Source organism: Dryobates pubescens, chromosome 9, assembly GCF_014839835.1.
Source record: "Dryobates pubescens isolate bDryPub1 chromosome 9, bDryPub1.pri, whole genome shotgun sequence".
Lineage (NCBI taxonomy): Eukaryota > Metazoa > Chordata > Aves > Piciformes > Picidae > Dryobates > Dryobates pubescens.
The window spans coordinates 11,406,920-11,430,769 of NC_071620.1; the positions used below are offsets into that span (position 1 = coordinate 11,406,920).

The 23,850-nt window shown below is 39.6% G+C and overlaps 2 protein-coding genes across 7 annotated transcripts in view; one reads left to right on the top strand and one right to left on the bottom strand.

The window, feature by feature from the left end:
* MBP (myelin basic protein) overlaps window positions 1–17,980 on the top strand; it is a 125,080-nt gene extending 107,100 nt beyond the window's left edge. For 2 of the 3 annotated variants that reach the window (XM_054163999.1, XM_054164000.1), the window contains exons 5-9: window positions 11,766–11,873; window positions 12,376–12,411; window positions 12,979–13,011; window positions 13,966–14,088; window positions 16,168–17,980. In XM_054163999.1, the coding sequence (XP_054019974.1) occupies window positions 11,766–11,873; window positions 12,376–12,411; window positions 12,979–13,011; window positions 13,966–14,088; window positions 16,168–16,224 (357 nt within the window). In that variant the 3' untranslated portion in view covers window positions 16,225–17,980. The remainder of the gene's footprint in view (window positions 1–11,765; window positions 11,874–12,375; window positions 12,412–12,978; window positions 13,012–13,965; window positions 14,089–16,167) is intronic. The other variant, XM_054164001.1, reaches the window with a different exon arrangement.
* Window positions 17,981–21,068: 3,088 nt separating this feature from the next.
* Window positions 21,069–23,850, bottom strand: part of ZNF236 (zinc finger protein 236) — a 78,584-nt gene continuing 75,802 nt past the window's right edge. For all 4 annotated transcript variants that reach the window (XM_054164043.1, XM_054164042.1, XM_054164041.1 and 1 more), the window contains 2 exons: window positions 22,510–22,686; window positions 21,069–22,066 (listed from right to left, as the gene is read on the bottom strand). In XM_054164043.1, the coding sequence (XP_054020018.1) occupies window positions 21,939–22,066; window positions 22,510–22,686 (305 nt within the window). In that variant the 3' untranslated portion in view covers window positions 21,069–21,938. The remainder of the gene's footprint in view (window positions 22,067–22,509; window positions 22,687–23,850) is intronic.

Consider the following 23,850-nt stretch of genomic DNA (forward strand, 5'->3'; position numbering starts at 1 on the left):
ATTTGTGCTTAAAACCTGAACAGCTGTTACTTGCTGAATTCTGTAGAGTGTCAGAGTACTGCTGGATGATGAAGGTGTTCACGGATGAGCTGTAATAGAATAAAGTCCTTTGGCAGTTTTCCAGACTCCACTAAGTAAACAAGAGGTCTTTGGTAAATAAGATACCATGAAAAGCACCTTAAAGGATGAGTTTCCAAGGCTTGAAGTGGGAGAGCTTCTGTTTATTTGCTTGCACTCGTGTCTGATTTAATTTTTGAAGCACCTCCAAGCAATTCTGCAGCTGCCTTTCTTGCAATCTTCCCTTTTCAGCCAGCCCGTGCCCCAGTGGGAACGTGTATCTCCACTACCCACACCAGCGAGCACTGGAATGCAAAGGCAACACTTGCTCTTTGTACAGATTTAGGGCTGACATTCAAGCAAAACACACAAATTCTTTGTGGAGGCATTTCCATCTCGCATCAACAGCTGAAAAGTACATTATTAGTGAATAATATTCACTATTGTGTGTGGAAAGGTGGGGTCGGAACAAAGTGAGGTCTGTTTCGTGGCCTCCTTTTCTTGCGTGGAGCAGGTTCTCTCTTACCCTGGAATTCTGAAGTTAAATTAAGTGTGTGGGAGTCCTGTGGCAGTAAATAAAAATAGAAATACTAGAACCTACAGCCATTCTTCTCCTCTAAGCAGAGCAGCAAATGATTTTGCCATTGTTCTCCCAACCCCTGCCCCATCAGAATTTTTGATAACTGAAATGTAATCAAAACCAGCTTGAATTTTGTGTTCCTCAGATTTTCTCCTAAGGTAGAATATTCTAAACAAAACAATCGCTGTGCACAGCCTAAATTCAATTGTACTGAAGAAGAATTTTAAAGGGTCCCCAGAAAGAAAGTGCAGTGCAGACATTCTACAAAGCATGCAAGACATGAGCATAGCTATAAGTTACTATCTTTGGTTTTTTCCAAATCTTCATATTTATCTAAATACTTGTAAAGCCTAAAAGCAAGTCTGTTAAAATGACCAACTCTTTGTTGTGCTTCCCAGTTATTAGCTTGTATTCAACTTCAGTACGTCCTGAATGCTGTTCCGTTTCTTTCACGCAGTTGTTCATGCGTTTGGAAAGTCTTTGTTTTGCCTACTAAAGCTTGGATTGTGAAACAGGGAACTTACCCTGTCCTGGTTTAACATTATGCATTAACATACTAAACTTTAAACCACATTCGTGACACAAGTGCAACAAAACAAAATGTTGTGGCAGCAAATCGTAGACCAAGGCCAGACTTCATGAAAGATTAAACCAATTTTTATGGTTTCCACATTTTTGCTTCAGTTTTGTATGCAGTCTTCTTGTAATGTTCTCCTGTTGCCTGTATGAAGCCTTGCTCCTGTATTTCCTTCCCAATATACACGTGTTCGGGTGCACGGAATAGGGAAGGTGGGCATGGAGCTTCTCCCTCCTACAGACAAGACAAGGTGTGAGGAGCAGTGGGGCTGAAGGTCTCAAGATGAGCAGAACTGGGGTTTAGGATCAGCATTTCCAAACCCACCCTTAAGTTAAGCCGCTGCTGGAATGGGGATCTGCACTTAGTGCCATGGTTTAGTTGATTAGATGGCGTTGGGTGATAGGGTGGGCTTGGTGATCTCAAAGGTCTCTCCCAACCTGGTTAATTCTGTATTCTGTATAAAAGGGTTGCAATAAAGGTGCACAGGCAAAACCTTTAGGAGCCATGCTTTGAAATAATAATTCACATTTGGTGTGTGAGCTTTGATGTGTTCCACAGTACCACGAAGGCTTTGAAAAGTAGTGTAATCAATGCTAGTCCGACTAGTATACGCTGTGATTGAAGTAAGCACTGACTGTGATTTTCCTTTCCGAGTCTGATATTTCAGGGAGTGGTATTGCTGGTGATGCACTGGTTTGTAAAACCTGCTGTGCAAGCAACATGCTTGGAAACTTTTAATGTTGTTTTGGTTTATTTTTTTTTAATATGCCTCATGGTGGTTGTAACAATTGTTTTCATCTTTTGCTTTACATGTGCTTTATGTATTCATTAAACTCTTTACCTCACAAACCTGGTGTACTAATGATTTAATTTGTTTTAAATACTTTCATCTATTAACAGAAGTTGCAACAACAAACTGCGTCATAAGGGTTTCAGGTCATGAAAAGCAGCCACGTGGCCCACACCACATTTGGTTAAAACAGTGCATTGGACAGGAGTGAGCAAATCTTGCCTCTATGTGGAAGGGACTAGGTTCTAAAGGACTGATAATGGGAACTGAATCTGGCCTCTCAGAGCAGGTAGTAATGAAGGAGAAATGACCTAAAAATGAGGTGGTCTATCGGAACTGCCAGCCTGGCAGAAGCTCATTTTGCTTGTGTGGTAGGGCCTGGAGCACTTGAGGCTTCAGTTTTAAACCAAGCCAGAAACAACAGGTGAGTACTGCACAGCACATGCCAAGTGAGAGGCTTAGGAACCAACATTACTTGAGGATTGATGCTGACATGTTCTTGTAACACACATGACATACATGTAACATACCTGCTTAATAATTAACACATTGTTTTATGCATGGGAACTAATTAGCATTTTGGTGCAAATTACTGCTTGAAGCACTTATTACAAACTGTAAGATGAATTTGGAAGTTAGACCAGGTTAAATGCTCTGTTAAGTGATGCTTGGAAGAGCAAGCAGTAACTTTTGGCAGAGTATTAGTGATACTTTCTGCTCAACCTAATGGCACAGATGCAAGGAAATGGGACAAAATACCTGGGGTTCAATGATTTGCATGAAAAGTTGAAGAGAAAATCACAAGTGGGTGGGCAGGCAAAGCCTCTGTGCTCCACCAGTTCAACACAGGACAGGGTCTGCCTCTTGAAATTGGAAATGTACTCAGTTACCCATTTGGGCTAAAATATTCATATGATGGTCTGAAGCATTTTAGAGATCACTGTTTCTAATGAGCACATAGCAAAAGATTTACCCTTTTCATTGAACTTCTAGCAGTATCTTCTCCTTCAGTCTTTGCTAGACTGTTCCTGCCTTCTCCTATCCACCAGTATCATACTAATAATGCTAAGTTATCAGTGTGCTCTGCAGAAAAGCTTCAAGGATTCTTTGAGTGCTTGGTGAAGGTCCAGGCTTGCTGCTACACTGTGCCTGGGCTTCAGCATAACAGTAGTGCAGAGCCACAGCCACTGGTGATGCAGCAATGGCAACTTCCAGGTCTTTAGGTGGGAATTTGCCTTGGCTGTTTTTCAGCTGCACAGTACACATCTGTTATACTGTTTTGGGTTTTTTCCCTATCACATGTATTAATTGCTTGCAAATGAAAACTGGCATTATCCTTGGCTCTTTCTATCCTAGAATGCCAAAATTAATGACTTTGCTCTTCAGCTGTTTTGAGATGGCACACTGCCCAATACAAAACTGGGGCAAAAGTTAATGGGTTTTTCCCCTGGCCCAGTTCTGTGTGTCCACTACTGCACACCATTAGTGACAATTGCTGGCTTCCATTTCATATACCAATGCAAAATAGCTCACTTTGTTCCTGAAGTGCTCTCCTGTTCAGCATGTTTGGTTACTCAATTTGGGTTTACTTCTGAACTACACCTAAATAAATACATATTCCACTGCTATTCCATTGCCATTTTCAGATGCTTTAATTCCTTACAAAGCAGTTAAAAAATGTCTGTTATACATACTGAATTACTGCTGCGGACTCAAGATGAATATTAGCTCTGGTTCACCTGTTTGCTTATGATGAATCTCCTTTTTCATTCCTGATACTTCATACAATTAAGATGCCTTGGAAACTGGACAAGCCTTAACTTTTAGGTGGTTAATATCCTACCCCAGTTTACACAGACTACATTATTGTACAACTGGACAAGCCTTAACTTTTGGGTGGTTAATATCCTACCCCAGTTTACACAGACTACAGTGTTGTACACTTCACCTCAGAGCACTGGTACTTTTATTTTTGTCCCCCAAAGAAATAAGCTGTTCACCATGCCATGCCTAATCATTTCACAATACTAAACTCTCCTATTTGCCCCACAGTTTTGGTGATGTAGGCAATAGTATTTTTAATAACCTGTACAAGAAAGAGTTTAGCTTGTCAAGCACTTAACTGTTAAAGGCAGAAAAAAAGAAATAAAATTGGGCCAGTCTTTTCAAGGATGAGAAGCAATAAAATAGGTTGCCACGGGGGTCAGCATGTGAAACCTGAGGGATGAAATCTGTAGTTCATGAAATTAAGTTTGCAGTAACATTTTTGTCTTCATTTCTGGTCAGCAGCTGTAAAATGACAGTGCACACCAGGTAGTTATGGTTTTGCTTTCTGAAGAATAATAATGCTGTTCATTGTATGATCTTCCTGACTACATGAAAATTCCAAGCAACCACCCTTTGTTTTAACAAATTTCTGCTTTCTTACTGACAGCTATGCCCACAATGTGATGGCCCTTTGCTGTAGCAACATCAACAGATGCATATCTGCTACATAGAACAGAACCATAGAATTGTTAGGGTTGGAAGGGCCCTCAAGGATCATCTAGTTCCAACTCCCCTGCCATGGGCAGGGACACCTTCCACTAAATCAGGTTGCCCAGAGCCACATCCAGCCTGGCCTTAAAAACCTCCAGGGATGAGGCTTCCACCACCTCTGTGGGCAACCTGTTCCAGTGAATCCTAATCTATGATGCCTTCTATATCTTGTTGAATACAGTTGAGTCCATAAGGCTGTGAAGCTAGTTGGTAGCAGGAGCTACCCTGGTAACTACCCCAAGACTACCTACTAGCCAAAATCTGGCTTGTTGGAACAATCAGTCTCAGAAGAAAAAACAACATCCAAAACTTTTCACTGGTTTTCTATGGTGGATCATTTCAACAAGGTATAATCTACATCACTGACGCCAACTTGGTAAGACAGTACTGAACAGGCACCAGAGACTGGGTCCAAGCAGAGAAAGATGTTCTATCATGAAGAATATTTGAACAAAATTATTAATGCTAGGCAGAAAAATGCTTCAGAAAAGCAAAGATAAAGCACTGAGTTTTGCCCCAAACCATTTATCAGGTGTCACAACAATAGAATAAATTGGACAGGGAGAAAAACCCAGGTGTGATGGCACTGGTCCCTCACTTGGGATCCATCATAAAAACAGAACTACTGACCTGAGCAACTGTTTTGATCATACTTTTTCCCCCTAGTAATTCTTCCCTCTCACCTTCTAATTTGCAAACCCTAATCACTGAGGCACTAGGGAGTAAGAGTGTTACTGAGAAACACGGTTCCGGATTATTAATTAGCACTTAAAGCTCTCTTGACGGTCAGTGTTCTCCATTATTTCTGTCGTGCTGTATTCCTTCTCAACTTCCCTAGGTTTCTTACCTTTCAATCATCCTTAGGCTTTCCTCTCATGTCTTTATTCCCATGTTCTGCTACAAATTCTTCCTCTTCCTGTTCATCACCTATTTCTAGACAAAGATTATATTAATGATCTCTGCACAGCACTGGAAGGCAGAATCCCCTGGACACCACATCTCTCTTCCTAACAATTCTCCTCCATAACGTTGAGCAAGTAATTTAATTTCTGTCTTAATGTCTACATTAGTAAAAATTAACAGTATCATTACAAGGCTGTGTGGTTCATCCTTTATAAAGTGATTAGAAAAGCCTGCTGAATTAGCTAATTAGTTATAATGTCACTGTCAAACCAGCATGTGGAGAAGATGTCAGCATTGCCATCGCTTATGTAAGGGAGCAGTAAGTTGTGAACAGCCTGGAACAAACACCCTCTTGAAGAGCAAACTGACAAGCAGCCACACCAGTGTGACACAGCTCTGGTTAGCACTGCATGGTTACAGCAAGTATATTGCTGCTAGAATAAGCACAGAGACATCCTCACAGCACACACCTGCTCTATACAGTTACTGCTTCATGAGATGCTGGGTAACAGCACTGGAAGGCGCTGGTGCAGTGTCAGCTAAACCCAGGGACACAAAGCCCCATGTACAAAGCCCCTCTGAATCCCAGGATGAAGCAACTTCTGTATGCAGGTGCCAATCAGATTTCCCATGATTGCTTGAGTTGAAAGTGTGTTTACTTTGGGATCTTAGGTGGATGGTTGGACTTGGTGATCTTAGAGGTCTTTTTCAACTGAAGCCATTCTACAGTTCTGTGTTTCTTTTGTTTTAAAAACTAGTGTGTATATTCACTGAAGGCTGCTTCTCAGGTCCTCTCTGGAATGCTGCTTTGAAATGGTACTAACCACAGCAAATGCAAAGCTGGTCAGGAATTTCATTATACTTGACTTTGGAGTCAGAGTCTGTTTCGAGTGCTTGCACAAAATGAGCTTAACGAGTGGCTTACAAATTGCCTGTTGCTCATCCAGCTTGCTCTGCCCACAAAACAGCACAAACAGTATTCATCATTCAATGCTTACATTTTAGTCTACCATTATGGCTGCAGAATTCTTAGTGAGGGTTACAGCTTACATCCTGTAAGGCTGTGGAACAGTTTAGTTTTCTAGGGCAATCTAAAGGCACTTGCATCTCTATACAGATTTTAAAACAGCGGATTTTGTGTGATTTCTCTTAAATTGATGCACAGAACTCATTAGGTATCTTGTAAAGACAAGCCAGTGCAAACCATGAAACCCACAGAACCCATGGGAATGTGCATAGGCTTTCATTCTTACTAGTGTTGAAAATGCTTGGTTTGACTGTGGTTTAGGCTGCCCATTTCCATGTTTCATACCTATTTGGATGTTGCCATTATACAAACAAACTGTCATGCTCTTTAGATTTTTCATTTCACAGCCTAAAGCAGGCAACAAAAATCACTTAATAAAGACACTTGAAGGGACTTGGGAAAAGCTATAAATTCAGCACTCAAAAAATAGCTTTATGTTATTGTTGTCACTAATGCATGCCACTTACTGATTGGGAATCAGAGCTTTAAGTTTGTGTTTACTTGTAAATGTAATCTGCAATTTCTAAGCAGTCATCCTTGTGGAGGATAGCTCTGGATGAGGGTTTATAAGATGTATTTTAAAAATCAACCTTACATAAGTACAAACTGCAAGATCTGGCACGCCATGTTTATGCCAGGCAAAGTCAGGTATGTATTTCATGGGGTCTCAGCACACAAAAATGTCTGCCACTGCTTAACCACAGTTTTTATCCTTATGCAGCAAACTAAGTCAAGTAGGACACATAGAACACAACTACAATTTTGTTTATATGAAAATTAATTCCCCAAATCCTACCACATCTCATGGTAAAGAAGAGGGGTAAAGAGCACAGGTCACTGCTGGGGAGATTGGAACCAGATGCCAGGAAAGAATTTTCACCAAACTATTAGACATTGGAATAAACTCCCAAGGGAGGTGGTGGATTCCCCTACATTAGACAGTTTTAAGGCCCAGCTCAACAGGGTGCTGGGCTATCTCATTTAAACTGTATTCCTGCCCTGAAAGGTTGGACCCTATGAATCCATGAATCTCAAGTCAGATGCATGTATGATCAGAAACCTGAACCTCACACCCAGTGTCCAAATATACAAACATTTAGCAAACCCCACAGGACCTGTCTGCTCTGTCTCCTGCAGTTACAGCACAGGCAGTAACACCTCTTAACCTTTAAGTGCCACAGAAAATACCAAGAGACTTGGCGCTGTCCCTCAGGTATCTTCACCTCAACTGGAAATGTTGCATGAAACCCAACATGGAGCAGGTACCGAATCACATATGGGTTCCTGTTACTGTATTAGAGAAATGGCTCTTCTTTTTTTCCCCCCAAATTATTAATACAGGTTGTGCCAGCAAATTCAATTAGCTTGATTTAAAAGCACATGGCTAACACAGGGAATGTGACACCAGTGTATAGATACCATTAAGCCTTCAAATACCTGTATGTTTTCTTTGCACTTACTCCCTTTTCTTTTTTTGTCTTCATGGCCAAGCATGTAAGGTAGGTGGCAGAGTGAAACACTGCAATGTTCCTGTACATCAGCAGAAAGAGCTGCAAAGGATTCCAATATTGAGTGCCCCCCAGTTACACATTGTGGGTGTTTCACATGCATTTTAAAGAGCGTTACTTACGTTATTAATCCTGCAAGCTATTCATGCTACAGTGAAGTTGCAACTCCTAGACACTGCTTAAGCTTCCAGTAGTGGCAATCATTTTCTAGTAAGGAAGGTTATTCAGACTAAGGGATCTTTCCACTTTGGCTTTTGTGAGGCTGAGTTGACTTAACAGGAATCCTTTATCAAGGTCAAACATGAAATTACCTGTGAACAGAAAAAGCTAAATGTCGTCCTCAGAAGGACAGACTACTAAAGACTACAAACTATTGAGATACCCTAGAGATACTACTTTAAAATTTATTCTGAGGGCACGGAGACACCCCTGTTTTAAACATCACAAACAGTACCCAAGGGCTCTGAAATCAATCTTCTACTTTGCAAGTACAGTACATTTCATATCACATAATATGGAGGCCAAGGTTGCTTTTTATTGGCAATGCTCTTAGGACTGAAATTCATGACAGTGTCGCAATGCCGTGTGGGGAGAGCTCCCTGCAGCTGCTGCTGGGTAGTAAGGGATCACTAGCATAAAGAAAGAGGTGAATAGATACCAGTTACTGATCATCTGTGGGAAATGATTCTCCAAAATCGTGAATGGGAGCAACTGCAGACCACCACCAGTGGACTTTGCTCCCTGCCTCTGGGAGTCCAAAACACCTGAGAGAACAAGCTACAGGTGAAAGAATGATGTCTACAAAAGAATTGAAGGGGAACATGCAATTATCTGTCACAAACTGAGAGTACTGTCAAAAGATTGTGACCACAGACGGTGTTTGCTGATGGTAATCCCAGGAAACACACCAGCTTTGAACTTGCTACTACCTCACACACTTTAAAAGGGAGCCCAGTCAAAGACTATGTTGACATTCTGCACTGCAGACAAAAGAAACTTTTTATCTACTGCATGGTAACCTTTTCAGTAAGCCAAATTATTAGCACCTAATTAATCAGAATGCTAAATCAAGGAAACTCAATCTCAGCTAAACTGTAAAAACTTATTATCCCAGCTTTTCTCTGTGCCTGCTGGCAATCCAGAGCCAGAGCCAGCAGAGCTGCAGGCTTCAAATCTGATTTTGAAGCTTTCTGTCTTCATACACTGCAGTAGTTTTGCAATTAGATAGCAATCAGTCCCTGCTACTAAAGATGGACACTTAGATCTGCAACACCACAGTATTTATCATCCCATTTAACCTAAAGAGAAGGCAGTCAGCTGCTTTCAAGAGCAGCAACAATGCTTCATTTGAACACAGATGAGAACTACAAACCTATGGCTGAAGTAATTTGTTCTAAGCACATGTAGGTGTCTTGCTGGCTCGCTCTCCCTTATCACAGCAGCAGAGCATATTCTGCCAACTCTGGAACTAGTGACAAAGTAGGACCTGCTGTGGAAGTATAAGCAGGACTGACTGCCTGACATTAAGGAAATTTCACAGACCCAGTAAAATTCAGAAATTCCTGCTTTTTAAACAAGAGATTGCTGCATATCATCAGCATGAAGAAAAAAAAGAAGACAGTGATAAAATCCAGCTGCATTGCTTTTTCTTAAGGAAATTAATTTTTATCAACAATGTATCTGAGGTTTAGTTCTCCATGAAATTGCAGAACGTAAAAGGCCACTCATGAAGACAGATAGCTGTGACTCATTTCAAATGGTCCAACAAAATATAAGCCCATTGCATTTACATAAGACCACAAGGTCTGACTCCACTCACTTAAAAATAAAGCTTCCACATAGCAGCTTTGAACAGTAACACTAGATGGTTTCATGGGACCCTTTACTCAAGAGTCTTAGATAATCAAAATCTCTGCACAGCCTTTTTCAGCAGTAATAGCTTGAGGCAGTCAGGCACATTCGGCAAGCTACTGATGTCATCAGATTTCACTTAAGTGTGAAAAGGCTCTTCAATGCTTTCAAAGTCTGTGCTGTAGATGCTAACTTGGTTGTTCTAAAATCAATCCATTCATAACTCAAAAGTCCTGGTCCAGGGAGTCCAGGCTTTTTTTTTTCCCCCCCGGGAAGCTGTCCAATATTTTTCTCTATGTGATGAAAACAAAGTATTTTTGAAATAGCTACACATACTGTTCCACAGTCAAATGTTTATTCAGCTCCTGCTACTAGGGAAGTGCTTAGGAGAGTGACTGTCTCACTGTGAATTTCAATTCCCTCTTTAGAGGTCAATGAGCATTTTTAGAAACCACATGATGCTCGTAGCATCCCTGTATTCTCAGGGAACTCATTACACCATGAGAAGCACTGTGCCACTGTTATTCTCTCTCCTACCTTCTCTGCTGCATTACACATGAAGTCTTGCACCTCTGCATTTGCAATGACAGGCAGTGGTCTGTAATTTGGTCAGTCATATGTAACAGGGTTGTTTTTTGGTGGTTGTTCCCCCTCCCCCCCTACTTTGTCATACTGCATCCAGACAGCAGTAGCTACACCAATTTGTTGACACTATTTTCAGTGCAGATGCATCACACTGTATCAGTGGTCACTCTTCAGAAGGAACTACTCTTGTAATTTATTTAATCTCTTCTTACTGGAATTCTTTCTGTATTGCTTGGGATGCCCTACTGAAAAGGCTGGAGAAATTTAAGGAAAATCAACAAGGGCAAGTGTAGAGTCTTGCACCTGGAAAAGAACAAACCCCATAGGCTGGGGACTGACCTGCTGGAGAATAGTGAAGTGGATGGAAGGTCAACCATGATCCAGCAATGTGTTCTTGTTGCCAAGAAGGCCAATGCCATTCTAGGTTGTATTAGAAGGGGAGTGGTTAGTAGGTGAAGAAATGTTCTCTTCCCCCACTACTTTGCCTAGGAGAGGCCACATCTGGAATATTGTGTCCAGTTCTGGGCCCCTCAGTTCAAGGTTCAAGGACAGGGAACTGCTTGAGAAAGTCCAGCACAGAGACACAAAAATGATTAAGAGAGTGGAACATCTTCCTTACCAGAAGAGACTGAGGGAGCTGGGGCTCTTCAGCTTGGAGGAGACTAAGGGGTGACCTCATTAATGTTTATAAATATGTAAAGGGTGAGTGCCAAGAGGATGGAGTCAGGCTTTTCTGGGTGATGTCCAATGACAGGACAAATGGCAATGGGTGGAAGTTGAGGCATAGGAAGTTCCATGTAAATACTGACAGTGTCATTTGATTCTGTCACTCTGAAAAAAACTCACATCAATCAAACAAACAAACCCCAAACCACATTGTCTTGCAGCTCATTAGTGTGATGTTGTCTCTGGGAACTGAGAAATGACACATAATCCATTCCTGCTCTTGCACAAAGCATGACCCCACATAATTTTCAGGTTTTCTCGACTTCAGGCTTCATTTCTAAAATCATATTCTACCATCCTGCTTATGGAAGAGGGAAAATTACAAGGCCTCTGTTCTCTGAACTTTCCAGTAGCAGGTTCAGTTCCACACTGGGCTATGGAGTAAAATCATGTACTCCCATATATCTATATATGCACAACATACAGCCATACCCATTCTCTGTATTTGCTACCATACTAAAAATTGTTCCTTCACAGCACCAACAACTTCAGGTTGCAACCTCCGCAGATTTCCGAGGCACTTCTCTTCTCACTCAAAGTGAAAAGCGACTCCTCCCTTCACACAGTCACCAAGTATCTTTCCCTCCCTGCTGACCTGGCAATATGCCTATTCTGCTTTTCAGGATTTTCATGCAGCCAGGGCCAGCCACCACGTAGGGTCCATCCCCCCAAGATCTCAGCATGGCCGGCCTGTTGATGACAACCCTGTAGTCCACTTCTTCAAGAACATTGTAAGTCTCCTTTCTTCTTGTAACGCACTAAAATCAAGCATCTCCTTTAGGATCCATCAGTAACCAAATACTCCCCAGCCACCAGCCATTATTCTGAGCCTCATGAACTCTGTCTTTGAGCTCATCATGCCATTCAAATACAAAAATAACTTTTACCTGGCAACAACAACAACAACGCTGAAATGCTACCCAAAAAGTGGGCGACTGCTCCATTAGCACAGCCACATCTCAACAACAACCATTACAATTATACAGCTTCACCCTTTACAGGCTTTGTCTTTGTGCCTTCGGCACTGGCTGTACTAAGGAGTATTTTCTGTTTAAAAATAGACAAAAATCTGATGTGTTCTAGGCAAAGCCTAAGAGAGCAGAGGAGCTTTGCAGTGCAATTACTTAGGTACCACTTAATCATGCTAACTAACAGATGGCATACAAAAGGACTGATGATTGCCTGCATTAATTTTTGCCTTGGTTTTACAACTTCTGTTGTGTTGGTTTTTAGGTCTCACCCCGTACACCTCCCCCAATGCAAGCAAAGGTAAGCATTTTCAGGGGCTCAAACAATGTACAAGATCTTTTGCAAGCTAATTTATACCAATTCAAGCACCAGCCTGATTCATTTTGTTTACTGGAACCTAGTAAAAATCTGGTATTATCACTGGGAATATTTAAAGCAAGGGACCAAGACAGAAAAGCCATGGCTCTCTTCCTCATGCACATCCTGAATTCCTGCATGACAAATGAAAGGCATTCACAGTTTTTTACATTCAATTTATGTTGTGGTTGCTTTGTGTAATAAACTAATAGTAGAATCCTAGAATCATTTAGGTTGGAAAAGACCTTCAAGATCAACAGGCAATGCTTTCAAACAGGCCTCACCCACCACAAACTGTCCTTACTCTGGCTTCTAAAGTACCCAATACTGTCAAGCCATGGCTATGAAAGTAAATTCTTGTAATGATTTGAGTTTTCAACTTCTTCCTCATTATCTGGCCAGTATTTCATTATTTTCACTGTATTTCCATCTTCTTCTGTGTATGGTATGCCCAGATGCCATATTCCATAGTGATCATCATGTCATTGTTTCTATTTCTTGCATGTACAGGGAAGAGGATTATCCCTCACCAGATTTAGCTGGGTAGGTGATGAACGTGCTTTTAGCAACAGCCTTTTTATTTACCAGGCCAAAGCATATATTGCTCCATTGCCTCAAGCTGCTGCAGCAATGTGATAATTTTGTTTTGTCCCAACTTTGCTATTTTGCTTTTCCTGTTCCACTTTCCTCCCTCCTCCCACAGCACTTTAAGATGGTAATTTTGTTGCTTGCTCTTATCCAGCAACTTGACAGCCTTGCAGCGATAATTTCTTTTGCTTTAGCACAAAGGGAGCAAAATCCACTGTATGGCAAAGCTCTCTTCCTTTAAAGACTCCTGGAAGACTCATCTGCTGCACTTTTTTTTTTTCCTGGGAAGGACAAAATTGGGAGGGAAGGGTGGGAGGAGACAGATGCTTATGCCACAGTTCCAATTGCTCTTGTGAAGCAAAGTCCGCAAAACTAACACTGTCCCTAATTCCGTATTTTGTTCCACCTTTCCTTGCAACCCCTTCCAGTAAGAAGTGATCTGCCTAAGCCAGCCATTAGACAAGTTCTTCCCACAGTTATCCCACAACTAATTAAATTCTACTTTTCCACCACAGGTTTGACTTTGTATGAGATGGACATATAAGCTACTTGCATTTTTTAAGACAAAATATTAAAGCCTTCATGCTTTTAAGAACCTCTTTCACTGTCAGAAGAACAGAAATGGACATGTTTGACATCTTAGAACCTGTGAAATTGAAATGTTTTCCTTTTTTTCACACAGGTCTAACATTCTGAGTATCCATTTTCTGATTATTTTGTCTTTTACAGACTGGTGCTTCCACCAGGTTTAAAATACTCAGATAACTGTCTAACGTTTTCCTTCAGCCTTGTATGTTATGTAAAGGATTATTTTATTCCAACACTTGTAAATGTTTCAGTGATTACCAGTGTGCATATGCTCACTTTAATGTGATAACTAGCAGTACATATGAAAATCTTTCTTTGCAGGGCGGTGAAACACACAAGCCAGGATATGGAAGCGGAAAATTCTATGAGCATAAATCTGCTCACAAGGGACATAAGGGATCCTATCATGAGGGCCAGGGCACTCTTTCCAGAATCTTTAAACTGGTAAAGTACAATTGAACTTACCTTAAGTACAAAAAAAATGAGTCCAAGAAAATGAGAAGCCAAACCTCTCCAGAACCTGCCATGTTGAAACAACTACATTTCCTTAAAGCTTCTGAAGGAACTAGATTTGCATGGATAAAACAGAAGGTTTTCTCATGGCCTAGTGAGTACTTACGTGATAGGAAACAAAGGTAAAAATACACACTCAGTTGCCATCAGGAAAGAAGGTAAGTCCACAAAGTCCTACAAAGGCCCCTAACAGGATCTGTGCTTTTACTGAACTCTCGAATGACCTGGAACACAGAAGAGGAAGGAGGTGATGCAGCTAAATTATTTACAATACTGAAAATGAAAACAAGATGATAAGCTGCAGAATGGTACAGGGCAGTGTTGGACACATTCGCTTGAGATGCAACAACAACTTGAACTGCTTGTTCCCACCCCTGGTGGGAGAACTGCTATAATACATCAGTACAGTGAGTTGTGGCACCACACAGGCAAACTAGAAAACTGTTGTATGAAAAATAAACATTCAATAAATGAGAGCAGAACAGGAAAAAAAGTCAGTCAGAAGGGTTTTTCACATTCTGTGTGAGGAAAAAGAATCATGAAAAGCACATCCACTGGTAGCCTCTTTAACACAGGCAACTGCTTTTGCCCAAGACATTCACTCGTAACAATCACCTGGCATACAAATGAAGGCAGCAATCAACAGTAAACTTAACATCCAGACACAAGGTTTGAGACCTCATTAGCAGGGCTGATCATCTCAGACACTTTCTACTCTGAAACAAGAGACATAGCAGTACCTTCACCTACATTGTTGTTTCTTACATGGTTTAGAGTAGATCTATTTTCAAGCATATGCAGCACCAAGTGAGACAGCTTGAAAATTTCAAGTAGGTAGTAGAAGTTCTTATGTTGCAATTTAAGAAAAGGAATGAGCTCTTCAGAGGCCCAGGTAAAAAAACCCAACATTTACCTTTCAAGTCTAATTTCACACTCTAGACTTGTAGTTTTTTTCAGTGGGGTTCAGATTCATAAACACACCAGCAATACCATGCCTATAGACTGACATTTGTACAATGTCTGTGGAACATCTGAAAATAGTTGATAATTATCTCTCCCAAAATGTAACATTTTAAACTTTTTTTCAATTTATGTTTACTTAACCATCACAACTGTCTTAGCCTGGATTCATACAGAACTGATGATACACATGTACCACTTCTACTTTTTTAGGCAGCTTTTTCTGAGCTGTTAATAACTTTTGGAACTGGTATCAGAGTTTTATTTAGGCCCATTTGATTATAGCATGAGGCATTAATAACTACTTCTTCATAGAGTTAATTCTTTAAGATCAAAGTCAATTTAAGAAAACAAAGCTAATTACCTAGTGGAGAGCACTGAAAGGTGAAGATTATAAAGAAAACAAAATCCCAAAGTACACAGTTGAAGCATCAGCTGATTACAGCAACAATTACTACACTAACTCACACCCATGGTCACAAGTATATCATCACTCAAGATTTGCCCAGGAAGCTGCTAAAGCTTTCCATACAGACTCATGTTGATATAATCACAGCAATAATTGTCCCTGGTAAATATTGGAGAATAAAATTATTGGATCTGAATTCTTTCAGATATGAGACTACTGCAACTTTTATGTAAGATTTAGAGGCCTTAATTTTGGTGAATTTTTGTTTGAAGTACACACAGTTCAGGAACAGCCACAAAACAGAACATTTCCAAGATGTCCAAGCAAATAAATTGCTTTCATTAGGAAGGCCTGAATAAGGACAGGCACCTACAAATAATTTATGAGCGTGTAGCCCTATATGAGAGATTTAATGTGTGTGAACTAATCCTATGTGAAAATACATGAAAAGCAATCGCCTCTTTGAAGTGAAAATTCCATTAAGAATTAGCCATGTACTAGAGGCCACTGCAAGCCATTTCTCATATTTATAGGAATAATATTTAAATTTAAATAAACAACCATATTACAAATGGTTGGTTTAAAAATTATAGCCTTAAATATACAGTACCTTTTAATCAACTTTGTTCTTCCCTCCACAGGGAGGTTCTGGATCCCGACCTGGATCCCGGTCTGGTTCGCCAATTGCTAGGCGCTGAAGCTCTAAGAGGCCACCCAAGGACCATGTACTCTGCTTCATATTGTAACTGCCTTAAAATTAATAACAACTGCAACAATTACCCAGATAGATGCAATCCATTACTTAATGCCAGTTAGGTTCTGCATGCAGTAGATTATACAAACTTCTATTGGCAATCCCTGACCAACAGTTGAATGAAAGGAACATAAAAGAGTAGCTTTACTAGATGTTTTCCTTATTTTATGTGAAGTAACACGATCTCTGACTTTACTCATTCGTCTTCAGGATGCCCTAACTGTATGCTGGACTTTCTCTTATTATTTCTCCCAAGCACCTAACTTGAGCTCAAGTCTTCTGGTTTCATTTTAGTGAACATCAGAATTACAAATAAAAAGCTAATACCTTGGATACCGAGCACTGCTGTTAATGAATTTCTGAGACACTGTTGTTAAAAGAAGCAAACAACAAACCACCATGTGCAGAAGTTGTAAGGACTGTTTATCCAAAGACTTCTTTTGATTTGGGTTGGTTTTTTTGGTTTGTTTGGTTTTGGTTTTTTAATCTTCCTTCTCTCACTCACAGAATAATTAATTTTCATAACAGGATTAGGCAGTCATGGAAAGGTTTACCAAACATTGGGAGTTCAAGGTATGTGAAGCGTGGGAGGGGGACAGATGTCGTGGAATCAGTACGATGCGGAGCAACAGCAACGAGGAAATTCTTTCCGTACCATGAATTGCTCATCGCATCCAAACCATTAGAATTCAGAGTAGATGAGGGAGAGAAAGAGGATTTCAAATTTGAGTTAGACTAATGTTAAGAAACAAGGGATATTCCCAGAGAAGAAACATCTATGATTGCACAAGTGATCACTGAATGTCACTGGTGCTTCAAGCAAACTCTGCTGCAACGGCGTTAACTTTGCAGTACAAGAAATAAGTAAAGGAATACATAAACAAGTAAGTCTAATTTCTGAAAGAGAGCCCTTCAGTACTGGTATTTTAGATAGTCCTGCACATCTCACATCAGAATTTCAGTGTTGTAAGCAGTGTTATGTTTGATCAGCTGGCTCATTTTTTACCTTAGTAACATCTGGATGCCCATTAAGGGCAGTGCACCAAAGCAAACTCTTAGTAAACTACTGTGAACATTTAACTGTTGTACTGTAGTTGCCTTATAGAAATAAATTATAGTTGAGTTAGATTTAGATATTAATTGTTCACAGATTACTAAAATGGATGTGTGGCAATGGTATTTCCAACCACACTTAGGGAAATAAAAGGCTCTTCTGAATTGCACTGTCTTATTACTTACACTTACCTCTTCTGCAAGATGTTATCTAAGTGTCTGATTCGTTGTTTTATTTTTCCTAGATTTAGCCTATGCATTGCAGGCTACAGTTAATGCTTCCCAGGCTGGAACTGCATTCCTAATAAGTGTCCAGTAAAAGTTACCTATAAATATGTATGTTAATTGCATTTCACATTTAGATCCATTGTAGGTTTAAAATTAGTGTCCATTAATATGAAACAACGAAAGATGAGAGGATAGAAAATACATAAAGACTGAAGAACACAAACCCACCAAAATGATTACACATATTACAACTTCTATTAGCTCCATTGGTTGCTATGTGTATTTTTCTATTGTAGCCTCATTCAGATGTATACTCTGCAACATAATAGTTGATTTAATTTGAGTATGTATTGTTCTTATAGGAACACAGCTTTCACAAACATACAATATTGAAATAAAGTAATCAACTTGAAATGAAACTTGGGAACAGCTTTGTCTTTTACAACAAAGATCACACACACACACACACACATATATATATATGTATGTATGTATGTAATGTTCTGTGGGTTTTCTTTCCACAATTCATAATGTTCAATATATACTAGAAAACTATACTTGGGACCCAGGACCCAGCACAAGTTTCTAGTGACACCACAAGTTATCTTCTTTCAACAGGGTACGTGAAAATCAAGTTGTTTTTTAAAGCAGTCTTAAAATATGGGAAAGAGTATTTAAAGTTGAAAAAAACCAATAAAATAAATCAAGAACTATGTCTTTCAAAATAATGCACTGTAGAAGTACAGAACTTATCCAAGGCTTCTTCCTTGCCTTTATCAACTCTGCTTTTCCCTCAGTCATCTTTTGCATAGGCTGGAAGTAGCTCTTTCTGATTTATTCCTATAGGAGAAAAAGTACAGTACCTTAAAGCATTATCTTACCAACACAAGTCTCTTGAAAAAGATTAAAGCATAGACTGAAATTCATTCTTTTAATTATTCCTCAGAAATTTTGCTGAAAACCCAGCAGTTTAAACGGCTGTGAGCAAAGATTGTTTTTTTCTGGGAAGAAGACTGCACAACAAATACTAGGAGTGTATCATGAAATCACAGAATTTCAGGGGCTGGAAGGGTCACTTCTCATACTGAAGGAATGGGCACAAACCATAAGAAATACTTGAGTCGACATAGACCAAAGCCTGAGGTTAGTTTAAGCCTAGAACTGCATCAATGCAGAAAGAACAGGGCCGTTCCTAAGCACTGTTGACTTACCCACCATACCATGCGACTTCACACAGGCCTTAAAATGAGAGTTCATAGATTCGTAGAATGGTTTAGATTGGAAGGGATCTAAAATATCATGTAGTTCCAACCCTCCTACCACAGGCAGGGACAGCCTCTACTAGACCAGGTTGTTCAAGGCCCCATCCAACTTGGACTTGAACACCTCCACCATCTTCATGACCTTCCTGGGCAACCTGTTCCAGTGTCTTACCACCCTTGCTGTAAAGAATTTCTTCCTAATCTCTAGTCTAAAACTACCCTGCTCAGGCTTACATCTATTCCCTCTTGTCCTGTCACTACAAGCCCTTGTGAAAAATCCCTTCCTGGCTTTCTTGTAGGCCCCACTTCAGGTACTGGAAGGCTGCTCTAAGGCGTCCCTGGAGCGTCCTTTTCTCCAGGATGCACAGCTCCATCTGCCTCAGCCTGTCCTTACAGGGCAGGTGCTCCAGCCCTCTGATTGTCTTCATGGTCCTCCTCTGGACCCACTGCAGCAGTTTCATGTCCCTCATTCTGGGGGCACCAGAACTGGATGCCGTACTCCAGGTGGGGTGTCATGAAAGCAGAGTAGAGGGGAAGTGCTGGTCACACTTTTTGATACATTCCAGGACAACGCATCTGCTTCGACACTGCTTTTGAAAATATCAACATACTAGTTGCAGTGCCTTTATCTGTACTGAGCAGCACCAACCACACTGATTTGAAAACCTCCGGCTCAATCTTATCAGTGGGCCTGGGCTATGAAAACCTCTGTGTCAGGGTACTCAGCAGTGAAATTCTTGAAGTTTATGGGAGAGAAGGATGCAGGGAAGCAAATCAAGTTATCACGTTACAGTGAATAGACTTTTTAAAAGAATTATTTGTATCTGACAGGACTCCAAGTGCCAAAGGAGTACCAAACCAAATGCAGGAATGTCAGCTGACTCCAAGTCATGCTGCTTATCGAACATTTCCAAGACATACAGCACACACTTGTTACCTCCAGTCATGAGCGTAACACTTTGAGAATTGACATCGTAAAATGGCATCTTTTTCACTCTTAAGATCTGCTTTTTGCACCCACTCACCAGGTATCAACCACTACTAGTTTTTACTTGCTGGCAGAGCAACCACATCTAGAGCAGACTGAATGCTGAATCACGTTCCCATTATGAAGGAGCTGGGTGCCTCTGGGTGTGACCAGCTGTTAATCTTCTGTCAAACTGGATTTTGGCAGCCTCTAGAAAGTGTCATCCCCTATGCAACAAATCAACTCCTCTTACACAGTATTCTCTGTATTCTCTGGTACATACAACACACCAAACTGTACTCTATTGTTGCAGGTAAGCAGGGTGCAGTACCATGAGAGCAGTATGCCTTCAGATAGCTTTCTTAAAAGAGATGAAGCACCAATAGGCTGTCTGGAAGGAAAGGCACTACTGGAAGAACTTCACATACACATACAATACCGAGATGTGCACTTCTGGTCCTAGAATTCAGAATCAAATAAATACATGGAACAGAAGTTGGAAAAAAGTAATATTATTTAACATGGTTTTGAATTAAATATTCCACATAACAAAAGTGTTATATTCATGTCACCAACTATTTTACTTATATACATATGACAAAGAGTTAACAAAAGAATTAAGAGGTGCCCTATCAAAACCAACAGTGATTTCTTGCTTCAGCAACCTGAAATAGCTAGTTTGTATCATAGACAAAGTATGGACAATATTTACACAAAAGGGCTTTTTGGATCATTCAGAAAGTAAATTAAAATCCAGCTCTGTATTATAGTACAACAAATCCACCACTGGTCTAGAAGTACTTGGGGCAAACCGATTAGATGAACTTCCTGCAACTGAGATTAGTATTTACAAAATATACTGATCAGCCACACAGAGGCTCATATAACTTTAAATATATATATATATATATATATATACACATACAAGCACACATATATATAATCTCTCTCTATATATATGTAACATATAAATAAAACTGAATAGAACAAAGTAAAAATCAGAAAAGAGCTTCTGTCTTTGGAATGTCTAAAAGATGACTATTTTTTACTCCAGTGTTTCCTTGTTATGAATATATTTTACAAGTGGCACTTTTCAAAGAATTACTTAGCCCACTAGGTAGTTTTGCTGAAACAGCAACTTCAAAAACGACAAATGAAAGTAACATATTCCCCAAATTCACAAAGCAAGTAATGAGGAATTTACTGTTCATAGCACTAGGGAAAACTGTATAATGTACATGAACTAGTATGCATCTACCTCCCTCTGCTATTACGGAACTGTGCGTCTACTTCCCAGACAGAGTATATGGCTGTGTTTTCCACAGATACTGAGATATGTACCTGCTGATCCAATACAGCAAACATAAAAGAAGAGGCTTTCATAGGAACCTCTTCTAGTTTGGACTCTCTTTAAATAATTATTGCTGAGTTCTTTAAAAACTCAGACTTTTCATGTAAAAAATTAACAACTAACTGCCTCTGCGGTTGGAATGGAAATGAACCTGCCCCCTCCTCACAAGAGTTTCACTCAAGAAAAACCCTAAGTTCATGACATTTCATCTTTTATTTCAACAAATCCTCCACATGTACTAAATCCCCCAAATCCTTAAAATAGAAATAGCTTTCCTGTGCCTTGTAAGAAAACCCCAAAACCCAAACCAAACTGTTTTGTACTGCATGCATGTAACCTGTAACATTGTTTCCAACTTCAATGATTTCTCTAAACACGTAAGAAAGCTGAGCAACTGTTTCATGGTTTTCCCACAAAGTTATTCTTCACCTCCTTTAAAAATGGGAATCATTCTATTCTGATATTAAGTTCCAGTTTATTTTGCCAAGAGATAAGCCAGCTGTGAATTAAAAGTTGAAACTGGATACAGTATTACCTGAGTTCATTGATTCACAGACCACTTAGCACAGATTAAATGATGTTTTCCCAGTATTTTTCTGCAAGCTTAAAAAACCAAGAATTGTTCTTTTAAGTTTTGGGTTTTTTGTAAATAATTGAAAAAAAAACCCACTATAATATATTATTCTATTGTTATATTTTTAATGCTTTAACTGTAAAATTGAACTTTTACTTTCCTGAAAGCTTGTTTCAAGAAACTCAAGTCCCAAAAATATTCTTAGCTTTCAGACTTTAAGGTGTCATCGAAAAACGTTGCCTATACTTTGCCATTCATTTGAAGATTCTTGTACCACTTCTTCTAAATTCAGAGCACGACTAATATCTTCCCCTTCCTGTTCTTGATGACTAGCAGGCTCTTGTACAGGACCTGTCAAAGTAAGGGGGGAAAAAGACGAGTTGAGTACCATTTGATCCATAGCGTAAGAAAAAGGCAAATATTGCACTTGGGAATAATGACTCAGGCTGGGAAAGGTTATACACAACTAATTCAGATTCTGCAAATTCATGAGACTTTTTTTGGTTTTTAATTTGTTTTTCAAAGAGTATCTAATATAATAAATTGTTTTCCTGTAATAGTTTTTGAACTTTGTATTTCTGTACTACAGAGCTCCTCATAAAAAACAAGGAACCGTAGCGGTAACCAATCTCTGTTTCAAGCTGGTTTTTTGGGTTGCATGTACAACTGCTAGCTCATCAACCCTGGGTTTTGGGTATTAATGCCTAATTCCTCAATAATTTAAAGGGTTTTGCTCTTTCCTAGTAAAGCACATGGTTTTCTGTACTCAACATTGCCATCGTTATGCTACATACCAGTGTAACCATGAGCCCGTTTCATATGTAGTTTCATATTGCTTTTCTGTGTAAATCCCATTGCACAGTAGTCACATTTGTAAGGCCTCTCTCCTGTGTGCTTTTTCATGTGGACTTGAAGAGCACTCTTCTGATTAAAAGCCTTTTCACATAGTGTACACTGAAATGGCCGCTCTCCTTATGAAAAAGAAGAATGTATTTAGTAATCTCTCATTTCAACATAAAAATACAGCTCAGAATTCAGTAAAATCATTCCAGATGACCTAGAAATTAAGTACACACGATCTTTTTACTTGAAACTTTCTCAAAACAGTTCTATACCTCCCTATTGTCAGCAAAACAGCCCAACTGAAATGCCAGAATATTTGCTAAGTCCTAAACCACTGATACTGTTATCCAATTAATTATCTAAATAAATTATTTAAGAGATGTGGAAAAAAAAAAAATCAGTTTGACTTTTCAGTACTCAAAGGAACAATCACTTTCTTACACCATTTAGAGTAACATAGATAAAGCAACACTGGAATTAACAAAGCTGATTTCTGTAAGAAACTGGAAAGTCAAATGCATTAAAAAAAGCTTCTGGTAATTCCACATGGGACCTGCAGCCTCCTATGCCAATAACTGCCAGTGATTCCAGTAGCTTCAGCAAAGCAGGCATATTGTTTCAAACCTATCAGGACACTACTGATTTCTAAGTACATACTCAAGAACATACTCACTACAAAGTATGTCACAAATGTAAAATACCTACACTGCAAAACCAGAACTTTGCTTCCACACTCAACACCGCAACCTTCAACGTCAACACGTGGCACACTGCTGTATGTCATTAAGAACTTCTAAAAACACTTTTGCACTCACAAATACACTTTGTTACTAGTTAGCACTATAAAGCACAGGAGTGTAAATACTTTTCCACAATTTTCCTTAATGAGCCAATTTATTTCTTGTTTCATTACTTGCATGTTAGTGTCCCTACATGCATTGTAGCTTCCATGCTAAATCCAGCTTCTCAAGACAATCAACAGAAGGCCCTTTAAAGCACAGAACTGTTCTTTCTGGTTTTTGTTAACAATGATTTAATTGAAGTGAAATCTAGGCTTCCTCAGATACTTTTGACTCCAGGATTTCTCTTGTGTTAAGATTACCACATGGCTTTTTGGTAGAACTGGCAGCATCTGCTTCCCTCTAATTTTGGCAACATCTCTCCAAACTACTCCTACGTTCAGATTAATCAGTGAAAAGATACTTAGAGCTACTGGGAGAAATAACGTGTTTTCCTTCCGGCCACTGATTCAGTAGGTATTGCCCATTTGAAATCATTAAAAATGTTCAATC